The 12,998-nt window shown below is 42.9% G+C and overlaps 1 protein-coding gene across 8 annotated transcripts in view; it reads left to right on the forward strand.

Moving 5' to 3' along the window:
• Positions 1-12,998, forward strand: part of LOC134211429 (four and a half LIM domains protein 2-like) — a 589,158-nt gene that overhangs the window by 446,119 nt on the left and 130,041 nt on the right. Inside the window, exon 1 of one of the 8 annotated variants that reach the window (XM_062688282.1) lies at positions 975-992. The exons of the other annotated variants lie outside the window; for them this stretch is intronic. Within the exon in view, the coding sequence (XP_062544266.1) occupies positions 990-992 (3 nt within the window). The 5' untranslated portion in view covers positions 975-989. Of the gene's footprint in view, positions 1-974; positions 993-12,998 lie in introns of those variants that run through there. 8 annotated transcript variants of the gene reach the window in all.

The following is a 12,998-nucleotide window of genomic DNA, read 5'->3' on the forward strand; positions in this document are numbered from 1 at the left end:
TTCGTAATTAGTTGGGGCTACAAACGCTGCCGTTTCGGTCTGTTTGATTATTTATCTTCAACCACACTGCAATGGGGGTCTTCCGTAGATCAAGATGTTTTATATGCGCGGTTACAATGCAAACTGAAGGCGTACAAAGCATGCTATGAATGGCCAGGTTCGAGTCCCGGTCTAGGTTGAGTAAATTTGATGTTTTCCTAGCCAAATATTTTGTCGTCACATGATAGACGAAAGTAGCCTTGGCTGCGTAGCTTGTAGCTAATATCTAAACAGATGCTTAATGAATGAATACTACGCTGCAAGACGGCAATTACACAGTTAGGGGTTCTAATGCCAGTGAAAAAATAATACTGCATAAATGTGATCTGAAAATAGGATTTTTAAGTGCTTCTTACGAGATTTTCTCTACGAATTTTCCAAAATTAATGACAATAAATCGCGATACATTCACATCACTTCGGAACAACAATCGCTTCAATCCCAACGTCTGCAGCATCCAGTCCGAACGCTATGCACCCGGCACCCAAGTCTTTTCGAGTCTTTGATTGAGTCAGCGAGTTGAGAAGGTTCGTGGCAGGTGCGAGAGCGCGGGTGGAAAAGCGAAATAAATTTGGCGACGACAAACGGCCTGGCGACCGACGCAGTAACGTTCCAACTGTTGTCCGGGGGTGCGCGCGTGTGTGTGTTTGTGAATGTCCGTATGTGCGCCCGTAGGAATACTTTATTACTCGACTGCATGGAGAAAACGATTTTCACTTCGAAACGAAAATGAAATAGATTCGTGCAAACTTGAAAAACTGGATCTATGTTTATCCTCGGAGATGCTTTCAACGAATCACCGCCGCACCGGGATTACACAACAGCCGCAGCCGGAGCAAAGTGGCCGGATTAAACCCTATTTCAAGCCTTTTTGTGTACTAGCGGGGGCTAAACCAACTGGGTTTGAAATAATCAAAAGGATGGCGGTTGTCCAGTTTGTCTCGTGAGCAATGGCAAGTTCGATTCTTTATTAAGCCTAACACCTGTTCGGACCAGTGGTTCAGTTTCCAGTGGACATATTTAACGACTGTTCTTGTTTTTATTTCATTCAATTCGAACTAAATCAACACGAATGAAATGAAGACTCATTTCAAATGTTGAAATGATGATGATAAAAACGAACTCTGCAACCCTTACCTCTCAATCCTTAGGCTCTTAGAAGGCAAAACAGTTCCATAAAGTACTTTAAAACCATTACTAGCTCCAGGATTCTTTTTCTGACAGTGACAAGATACAATGTATCTTTAGGGCTTAGTCAAGGGTTCAGTACAAGAGGATTTTTGACTAACTTATGTAAATCAAATTGGATGATTTTTCCATGACTAGTAAATTATTTAGAGCTATTTGTGGAATATCTTCACTTGTCATAAAATGGGTTATGTAGTACTATACTATTTAGTTACTTGGTTGTAACTTTACAGATACGTATTTCGACCTCAACAGTAAGGCTATCGTATACGAGTCGAGTCAAGTACGAGACATTGAAGACGACGTTACTGTTGAGGTTGAAATACGTATCTGAAAAGCTACAACCAAGTGGTGTAACTACTTACTCGTCATATAACAAGTGGTGTGTCTTCATGTTAGAAATTTAGGTTCGATCTAAAAACTTAGAATAATCCCCTTATTTATGGGGCTTTCAGCATGTTCCGATAACCTTCAAGGTTTTTCCTGGCGTTATTTGTTCAGGAGGCCAGCCACTGTGCACCGGCTCGGCATATGTGCATGGTTTATATACACATTAATGGGCGACCGTGCCGGGCGAATCCCGTTGTTGAGTGCAATTTATGTATAATTTGTTGGGCGTTCGTGGAACAAGAACGATCAGCATCCAACCAGATTTACGAATGTATTAGGGAGGATTCATCTCTCAGTGGAGCGCTTCCCGACCGCGCCGCGGCCAAGGTACTTCAGCGAGCAAACCACGCGCTCCTCCGTAGGTATATGGAGAAGCTCAATTGGGCGATGACGTCGGTCGATGTGGTATGCCTAATGTTGCTATTTGTGGGCAGGGGATCTTGAATTCTTGATCAAATTATTATACAACTTTTTTAAGATGCCGCGAATGGGACCGACGACACGACGACGATGGTGCTGCTTGGTTGATCTGGCCGCCGATGGAGCTCTGCTGTGAGCGCATAAAATTTGTCACCTCTGGTATTTACAAAGCTGGCAGAGTGCGTGTGGGAGTAAATGCTCCAGATAGTTTTATTTTTGGAAAAGTTACACGAAAATAGCGCTATGAAAATATTGCCAATTTGTCTCGTTACGGCAACAGTGAGGGAAACCTTGAAATTTGAAGCTATGCACAAGTATTCATCCTTTGAACAATATTAGAATCATATGTAAAAGAAATTTGGTAATGTTTAGATTTCGGTAAACTTTTCAAAAAGGGTTCTAGAATTTTTTTTTTAAATCTTATAACATTCTGAAATCAATCCTTTTCTTGGAGCAGATATGTTGTGTTCGTCACATGAAATGATTTATGAGGCTTATGATCCTTGGCAGTTGAGAGCTGTGAAAGAGCATAATGAATTAATAATTCAAACAATAATTATCTTTTCTTTTTTTTCTTTTCAGGTGAGTTTTCGTAATGCTGGCAATTACTCGTAAGTTTCCGCAATTAAAAATATTAAAATGCAGTTTCGAAACAAAATCCCACGAAACAATGAACGCATTATCATAAATTTAATCCTTTTCATCCGACAGTCGAAAAACTCTAGCCGCATGCCTCCAAATTTATGAAGCCAGAATGGCACATCCGGTGCTGTATTTTAAGCTCTTCGCATTGGCAATTTTTCTCGGCAGATATTTATTCGCTTCTAAATCCGAATCTAAATCCACGACCGGTATTTACGCAAACAAATGGCCGGTTTCCACATCTGTATCATGTTCGTGAAAATATAAAAGCAACAGCCCCACACACGAAACGACACTCGCACTCGGCGGCAATTTCCCATTGCACGATGTGCATGATTGATAGCGAATTAGCGTGAGGCAAACAACGAGAAAGCGTCAAAGATCGCACCCTCGGTCGCCCCCGCACTATTGGGTAAGGGGCGAAAATATCAAACGAGAGGAAAACACTGAAGCGACAGGACGATGGTATCTCGTAACCACCGCCAGTTATCCCGTGGATAATCTAAAAATGTTCAATTTTTCTCATTCATGGTTAGTGTTTGTTTCGGGTTGGCTACATGTTTGCACCCGTAACAACCGAGAAGTTGTTTACAGATGGAAATTGGGCCAAACCAAAATCGCGAAAACCAGTACCATTGGGCACGCTCAGCGCACCCATCATATGTCTTACTTTTTTTTATGAATTTTATTTTTATTTTAATTTTCAACTCATTTTCGTAATGGTCGCGACCCCTTAGAGATTTTATGGCGATCGTAAATAAATGACCACTTTCACACGGACCGCATCGGTTGTGGACAGAAGAAAATATCTAACATAAAAAACAGTGTTTCTCAATCTAAGACTGGCGTGTCCCAAAAGGTTAAAATTATTAGCTAAAATGAAGCGACGTTGGCCATTTTTTATTTATTTATGGCTATTATGAGTACGATTTGATTCCCTACTTTCAAACGCCAATGATCAGCAGGTTCATAAATAAGTTCATAATTCTTCTTCTTCTTCTTTTTCTTCTTCTTCTGTTTCTTCAATGGCAATACATTCCAACTGAAACTTGGCCCACATTTCAACTTCGTATTCTATTAGCATTTCCTCAGTAATTAATTGAAAGCTTTTCTGTGCCCGCCATTGCATGAATATGTGTGGCAAGTTCAATGGATACACAATGTCCAGGGAGTCGAGAATGTTTCCAACCCAAAAACAACATAGACCGTACCAAGAATCAAACTCGTTATCTCCGGATTGGCAATCCTACGCCTTTGCTCGCAAGGCTACTGGAGCCCTGGGTAGTAATCGGTTTAAAATTAATCGATTATCACAACGATCAAGGGCGTAGCCAGAGGGGGGCAGGGGGGGGCCGTCGCCCCCCTAAATTGTGGAAAAATTGAACGGGTACTGAAATGAATTCCTTCAAACATGTGCACTCTACGATCCAATCATATACAGAAAAAGGTGGTTGAAATTCAAAAGATTCCCAATACTTATTAGGGCATCCAGGATTCATAATATATGAAAGTTCAAAACAACTCGAAACATTTCGGGCTCAAAAATTCTCCTTGAAATCCTTCTAGAAGCTCCCCTGGGAACTGCTGAATTCCTCCGGAAAGTTATCCACAAATTCCTCTGAAAATCGTTCGAAAATCCTTCTCATGTAATTGTAATTCCTCCTTATCTAGAAACCCCCCACTAAATTTTGTTTACGAAATTCACGAGGAAATTCCTTGAAGATTTATTTTCTTCTCTCCAAGATTTACTTCTAGATATTTCTTCGGTTATTCTCTCTTCAGGAAGAATCCGGCATTTCCTTCAGGCATGCATTCGAGAGTTCCGTCAAGAATACATACGGAATTTTTTTATCACAAAATTCTACCAGAAGTTTCTTCAAAAAATTATGACGGAAATCCTCCGATTTAGCTCCATAGTTTCACTTGTAAATCTATAAGAAATTCCTTCGGAAATTCTTCTAGGAACTTCTCCGGGCATTCCTCTCGGAACTCTTCCTTTAATTCTTCCGGGATTGCTTCCAGGAAATTTTCCGGGAATACCTCCAAACATTCAATAGCGAAATCATCTAGTTTTCCAATCTGGAATTCTTTTCGCAATTACTTCAGAATATCCTGCAAGAAATATCTTCATGAATTTCTCCTGGAATTCGTCCGAGTATTTCCCCAGAAATTCTTACAGGTATTTTTTCGGGAGTTTCTTCAGGTACTTCTCCAGGAATTCCTTCAGGAATTTCTCCGGAAGATTTTCCGCGGAAGTGTACTAGAATTCCTTCCGGACTTCACTCGGAATTTACTCGGATATCTGCCAAGAGTTCTTCCAGAAATTTCTTCGGAACAATCCGCAGGGATTTTCTTCAGCAATTCATCTGGGAATTTCTGCATTAATTCCTCCTGGTATTTTTCTGGGAATTCCTTCAGATATTTTTTCGGAAATTCCTTTAGGAACTTCTCTAAGAATTATTTCAGGACTTCCATGTGGGAATTCCTCCGGAAGTGCTTGTGGGAGTTCCTCCGGGAGTTCTTCCAGGAGTTTTTCCAAGAAATTCTCCGGTAATACCTCCAGGAACTTCACAGGGAATTCCTGGACGATATTTGGCAGGAATTTCACGGGAAATGGGATTTCGGAAGTTCCTTCAGAAATATTTTTTCTCTTCCTCTAGGGTATTCCACCGGATGTTCCTCAGAAGTTCCACCAGCAGTTCCTTCTTTCTTCCAGGAATTCATTTAGCATTTCTTTAGGCATTTATCTACAAATTCCTCCAGAAGTTCCTCGGAGAATTTCTCTGGGAGTTCTTACGGGAATTCCTCCGGGAGGTTCTTTTAAGAATTCTTCCAGGAGTTCCTCCTGGAATTCTTACTGAAGTTCCTTTGGGAGTTCATCCTAGAATTCTTACGAGAGTTCCTCCAGGATTTCCTCCGGAAATTCTTCCTGTAGTTCTTCAATAAATTCTTCCAGAAGTTCCACCGGCAGTTCCTCCGAGAATTCCTCTGATAATTTCTCCAGAAATTCCTATAGAAAATTCCCCGGGAGTTCCTCCGGAAATTACTCTAGCAGTTCCTCCTGGAGTTTCTTTTCAGAGAAACACCTGGAGGAACTGCCGGTGAAACTCCCGGAGGGATTCTCGTAGAAACTGCTGGTGGATCTCCCGGAGGAATTCCCGAAGGAACTGCCGGAGGAGCTCCCGTAAGATCTCCCGTAAGATCTCCCGTAAGAACTCCAGGAGGAATTTCAGGAGGAACTCCTAGAAGAATTCCTAGAGGACCTCCCGGATGAGCTCCCAGAGAAACTATCGGAAGAACTTCGGGAGGAATTTCCAGCTTAATTTCTGAAGAAAGCCTAAATGATTTCCTGAAAAAAACCTGAATAATTTCCTGGAATAGCTTCTGGTGGAACTCCCGGAGGAATTTTCTGGAAGAATTTCTGAAGAAACTCCCGGGAGAATTTTCAAAGAAACCCCGGGGAAACTACCAGAAGCATTCTCGGAAACAAGAGAATTCATCTTAAAGACAAATCTCGTCTAGCTGAAACCTTTGTTGGGGTTTGTAGCTGGACCATCATCATCATCAGAGGACCTCCCCGAAAATTCCCTTAGGAGCTCACAGAGAAATTCGCGGAAGAGCTTCTGGTGGAAAATGTATATAAATTCCTGAAGAAGCCTAAATAAATTCCAATTCTGCCGAAATTCCCGGAAGAATTTTCAGAGGAACTGCCGATAGAACTACCGGAATAATTCTCGAAGGAAGTCATAGAGAAATTCTCGGTGGAAATTCTGGTGGAACTCCTGGAAGAATTCCCGGAGGAATTTTCGGAGAAACTTCTGAAGGATCTCCCAGGGGAAATCTTGAAGTTTCCACCGGAATTTTAGTGCGAGTTAATCTAGGAATTCCTCCGAATATTTCATTGTTGATTTCATTTTCGGTATAATTTCTGTATAACTTTCCGGTGGAATTCCTGGAGAAATTCTTTGAAATTTTCACAAGAAACTATTCGAAACAATTCACGGAAAATTTAATGGAATTTACACAATAAATTCGAAGGTTTTTCGTGAAATTCGCAGGAGTAAACAGGCAATTCTGTGGAATTTCCATGGAATATTCTTATTCTTAAAAATTATGGGAAACAGCACAAAATTATTTGAATTATTGCAGGAAATTCCGCAGAACTTACAAAGAAGTTCGTGAAGATTTTCTTGGAGTAAATAATGGTGGAATTTTCGGATCAATTCCCGGCAAAAAATATGGTGGAATTCCTGAAGTCATTCCTAAAGAATCCCTGATAGAATTTCGGATAGAATGCCAGGAGCAATTGTCGAAGGAATTCCTGGAGAAAGCTTGCATATTGATTTTTCTGCCTATTTTATAATAAATATTATTTCAGAGAGGATTTGTTTAGGAATTCAGATGTATGGTTTTAGTTCTCTTAAACTTATGGAAGAATGCAGGATTTTTATAATAATTGAATCATTTGTTTGAGAAACTGCATAAGTCCATTTTACACTATTTCGAGAAAACAACAAAAAACTGTTTTCTGAACAAATTTGCACCGAATCTTTCGATTTCTTCGATACAGATCAATAGTTTTTGGCAAAACTCAACACCCTGGGGCATTTTCAGTGCAAAAAATCTAAGCAGTATTCCACAATTGCTCTTCAAAGTACGTGGACATATGTAGTTTCTCAAACAAACGAAATTTTTTTCATACATTCCTGAACAAAAATTTTGTTTTCGTATTTTTTGCCAGAATACGTATTTTTGGACGAGGATTCAGAATATATAAAAATCTCAATTTGGCCAAAAATGTTACATATGCAGTTTCTCAAACAAACGGTTCAACTTTCATGATATGTTATGATATGTACAAATTGGTGTTCCGTCAAAGACGGAACCCTAAGAATGATATGGTTTTTTGCCAGCGATGAACAGTTAGCTTTATCGAGCTCATCTTGCAAATAATGAATCTCTTTCATAATTTGGTGTTATCTTATATCAAACCTGAACAATGAGCATATTGTATCCTGATTGGAGATCACCAAACTTACTTGCCAATAAAGCTTGAGATTCTTCTACATGCCTGGTAGTTTCTTCCATAGATGCAGATATTCAAGCCGTGTCTATTTCCAAAGTAGTTCGGGTATGCATTGACTCCCGTTTAATATCCTGAACAGATTTAGTGATCAATCGTAGTTCGATGGACACATCTGCATCACTATTTGATTCCTGTTGATTCAAGCATATCAACGCATTCGACCTAGCAGTAGAAAGGATTCTCCCTTACTCAACTGATTGCGTTCCAGACCAATTTACTAATAGCAGGTTTCGTTTATAGATATTCCAAAAACGGAAGTTGGGATCGTACATTTGAATTCATGACTATTTGACATTTGTAGGGATGGCGTAAAGACAATTTTTGTTTATATGGGAATACATATATAAAAAACCCAGATTAATCCACCTAGCGGTGATGGTGCCTTTCTCGACCTTCGTAAAATGTGTTTGCTTGAAAGTAGATGAGCTAGTAGCTAAGAGTAAAAAGGAAAAACTTCTAGGCCGGAAAAACTTGAAAATCGGATTATTTCAAGCAAAGATATTGTAGATCCAGTTGAGAACGCGAGATCTCGGTTCGGTTTTCAACTTGATCTACAATATGCTAATAAGAATTTCGACAATTTTTTTCCTTTTCCAATCTTTTTGATGTACATACCCAGTTATATATTTTAAGTATATCACATTTGGATGTTTGTTAAACTGAAGCTCTGACTACACAAAAAGAAAACGGAAATGTCATTCCCATCGAGCGAGTGGAGGGCAATATTTGTTATGATATAAATCTCATGACCGTCCTTCTGCCAAACTCCCGTATGAAGAGGGAGGGAAGTGTATCCGTGTGGAAGCATCCGATGGTTCGTTTTCGGAGAGAAATAATAGCCTTCCGGTACAACTTTGTAGCACAAGAAAGGCAAAAAGTATTTTGGCCATATTTTCTAAGGTCCAAGCTGACCAATTTTCAATAGAAAATAATAGAATAGGATTCCGCGTGCAATGCAATTTGTTGTGAGTAAATCGATTGAGGGTAAGTGCATTAAAAATGAGCTAGACTTTTTACGCGCTTTTTTATAACATAAAGCATTTTGACCATAATTTTTGTGCCCATAGTCCGATCTTCCAAATTTTCAATAGAAAACAAAACGACAGGATGCCGCGTCGAATGGAATTTGTTGCAAGTAAATCGGTTGAGGATAAGTACCAAAAAAGTGAGCTAAACTTTTCACACTTTTGGTGCGCGCACACACATACATACACAGAGACATCATCTCTGTTCGTCGAGCTGAGTCGATTGGTATATAACACTATGGGTCTCAGGCCTTCTGTAAAAGTTTGGTTTTGGAGCGAACATATAGCCTTTTTGTATACTTTGTAAACAAAAGGCAAAATGAATGTTTCGGCCATAGCTTCCGATCCCATATTCCGATCTGGCCAATTTTCAATAGCAAATAACGAGACAGGAATCTGCGTCGAATGCAACTTGTTGCGTATAAATCGATCAAGGTTAGGTGTCCGAAAATAGGTGACATTTTTCTTTTCTGATTTTTCTATTAAAAAAGGTGGTTTGGCCATAACTTCCGATCCCATAGTCCGACCTGGTCAATTTTTGATAGGAAACAATGGGACAGTATTCTGCATCGAATGCAACTTGTTGCAAGCAAATCGGTTGAGGATAAGTGCCCAAAAAATGAGCGGCATTTTTTCCGCGATTTTTTCGTATGAATTTGTATTTTGGCCATAACTTCTGATCCCATAGTCCGATCTGACCAATTTCAAATAGGAAACAATGGAACAGGATTCTGCGTCGAATGCAACTTGTTGCAAGCAAATCGGTTGAGGATAAGTGCCCGAAAAATGAGTGACATTTTTTACGCGATTTTTTCGTATGAATTTGTATTTTGGCCATAACTTCTGATCCCATAGTCCGATCTGACCAATTTCAAATAGGAAACAATGGGACAGGATTCTGCGTCGAATGCAGTTTGTTGCGAGCAAATCGGTTGAGGATAAGTGCCCAAAAAATGAGTGACATTTTTTACGCGATTTTTTCGTATGAATTTGTATTTTGGCCATAACTTCTGATCCCATAGTTCGATCTGGCCAATTTCAAATAGGAAACAATGGGACAGGATTCTGCGTCGAATGCAACTTGTTGCGAGCAAATCGGTTGAGGATAAGTGCCCGAAAATGAGTGACATTTTTGAGTAGTTTTGCGCACACACATACACACACACACACACAGACATCACCTCGATTCGTCGAACTGAGTCGATTGGTATATAACACTATGGGTCTCCGGGCCTTCTATAAAAAGTTTGTTTTTGGAGCGATCATATAGCCTTTACCGTATACTTAGTATACGAGAAAGGCAAAAAAACAAATTTGTTCAAGTTATAAGACTCAACTCTTTGACCCCGGAACTACTCAGTGCCGGAAGTGCCCTTCTAAACCCCAAGCCGCTGGTCTAGCCACGGCAGCTTAGCGGGGGTGGGCACCGAAGGCCTCTTTTAGTTCCGGGTTTCAAGGCGATCTGGCGAAAAGGAGCTTTCGGAGCGTTTGAATCCTATTAGTCGGAAATTAATAATGATTACCTGGTTTATTCCAACTTTAAGATGGTCGATGGGGTGGCCGGTGTGTCTATCTGCCGAATGCGACCGGAGGATCCGGATAGACAAGGCCTGTAATTGCGGCGGACGAATGCGGTTGACAGGTACCGGACGGCGATGGCGGCGGGCGAGTATAACGGTCGATGACTATTGCCGACAGGCGGCCAAGAAATGCGGTTCGAGGATGGACGACGAAGGCGGCTCACGAGAGCTGTGGATGCTGGTGTCAGAGACTGGCGCTGGCGATCGGCGAGGCTAATGGATTGCCGCCAACGTGCGTTGCGCTTGCGACGATTGCGACCAGAGGGTGCGGCTCGAGAATGTCGCTGTGGACGGTAATCAGCAACAGCTGATGATTGCTGGCCGATGATGGCGGCCAGGTGGTACGGCTCGCGAATGCCGTGCTTGAACGCGTGCTTGGCGTTCAGCGTTCGCGTTGCTTGGCCGATGATTGATGGTTTGCGGTTGGCCACCGAGTGTGGCTCACGGTAGTCGGGGATGCGGATGACCGGGACGGGCGCTTTTTTTTTTACAAGGGAGAATGCATTTACACGCTAACCCAGCACACGTGCATTGTAGTTGCCAAACTACCACACGGAAGTGTACTGGAGTGTACTCGACCGTACCGGTAATACCGACTAAACTCCCTTGGGCTCCGCCATCGTTTCCCCCAGGAACTACCTCCCAGTACTTCTATCGCACCCTCTAACACACCCTACATGCTCTGTTGCACCTCTATCATGCCGTGTGGGTCTGACTTGTGTGCCCACCCTTCTCATGCCATGTGGGTCTGACTTGTATGCCCACCTTTATCATACCATGTGAGTCTGCTCACCTCTTTCATTCAGTTCGCGCTGACACATACTACTCTAGTCATTCGACCTAACACTCGCTCTGGCATCCCTTGTGGGACATTTCACTTAGGTTCCCACTTCTGACATACCATGTGAGTCTGACTCACCTCGCTCATACCATATGAGACTAGCTCAACTCAAACATACCGTGTGAGACTGATTTGTATGCTCATTCCTTTCGTACCATGTGATACTGACTTGGATGCTCACCCACCCTCCTCTTTTTTTTTTTTTTTCTTCCTAAACCATTGACGAGGACCCCTTTCCGTCCTCGGGCTCGGAACCCGCCCGGTTGACCGACGCCGCGAAAGCGACGATACCATGTTGTTCTTCGCGCGGCCACTTGTTCGATAAAAGGATCGAGTTCGACCACAGGGCACCGGTATGACCCATGAAGCTGACTCCGAACCCTTGGACCACCTCTTATTTGCGCCTGAACTAGCCATCCCTCGAGTCCACGCGCCACCTTCTGTGTAGCTCCGAGACGATTTGGACGATAGCCGATAAAACGGCGTTCCAGCCAACTTCATCTTTACACATCCTCCGAACTAGGTTGTCCGGGGTAGTGTCCAGACCACATGTGGCAAGCATGTGGTCACGCATTGTGCGAAAACGCGGGCACACGAACAACACGTGTTCCGCCGTTTCCTCTAAACCAACGCACACCGGACACTCAGGCGAGGCCGAGTGTCCGAACCGGTGTAGGTACTGTCTGGAAGCAACCATGGCCTGTAAGGACCTGGGTCAGGTGGAAAGTGATTTCCCCATGGCGCCTCTTGACCCACGTACCTATCTCCGGTATCAACCTATGTGTCCATCTACCCTTAGTGGAACTGTCCCACGCACGCTGCCATTTGACCATTAAGGCCAACCTGACAGTCCTGCGGATGCCTCTCGTGCCGCGCATTTCAAAGCACTCTATGTCTTCACCGATAACGATGTCAATAGGCATCATACCGGTGATGACGCAGAGTGCATCGTGCGACACGGTACGGTACGCGCTCGCAACTCTTAGGCACATGAGCCTATACGTACTTTCTAACTTCGTTCTGTAGCAGTTAATACGCAGGGCCGTGCCCCAAGCTGGCCCCCCATACCTCAGTATGGACAGAGCAACGCTAGCCAGAAGCTTGCGCTTGCTGGCATAAACCGCAGAGCTATTGGACATCATCCGGGACAATGCCACTATAGATGTGGAGGCACGCTTGCAGGCGTAATTGACGTGGCTACCAATCGTGAGCTTATCGTCGATTATTACCCCCAAGAGTTTGATTGAGCGTTCAGAGGTGATCGTGCAGTTGCCTGCCCTTATCACCGCTTGCTGCTCCGACTTTCGGTTGTTAACAACAACCACCTCAGTCTTGTGGTGAGCCAGTTCTAACTTCCTGGAACTCATCCACTCCTCCACAATTGCGATCGAGTGGGCTGCAGTCAACTCCACCTCTTCGATCGATTCGCCGTAGACCTCCAGCGTAATATCGTCAGCGAAGCCAACGATTACCACGCCCACTGGGAACTTCAACCTCAAGACACCGTCGTACATGACGTTCCATAACACCGGACCCAGTATGGAACCTTGCGGAACCCCTGAGGTTATGTCAACACACTTCCGACCCGCCTCCGTGTCGTATACCAGTACTCGATTCTGGAAGTAGCTTCCGAGAATCTTGTACAGGTACTCAGGGAATCCAAGACGCAGGAGCGCATCTGCAATAGCTGCCCAACTGGCACTATTGAAAGCATTCCTCACGTTGAGAGTCACTACTGCACAATAGCGAACTCCCCTCCTCTTACGCTGGATAGCTATCTCCGTGGA

This window comes from Armigeres subalbatus, chromosome 2 (assembly GCF_024139115.2).
Source record: "Armigeres subalbatus isolate Guangzhou_Male chromosome 2, GZ_Asu_2, whole genome shotgun sequence".
In the NCBI taxonomy this organism is placed as follows: domain Eukaryota; kingdom Metazoa; phylum Arthropoda; class Insecta; order Diptera; family Culicidae; genus Armigeres; species Armigeres subalbatus.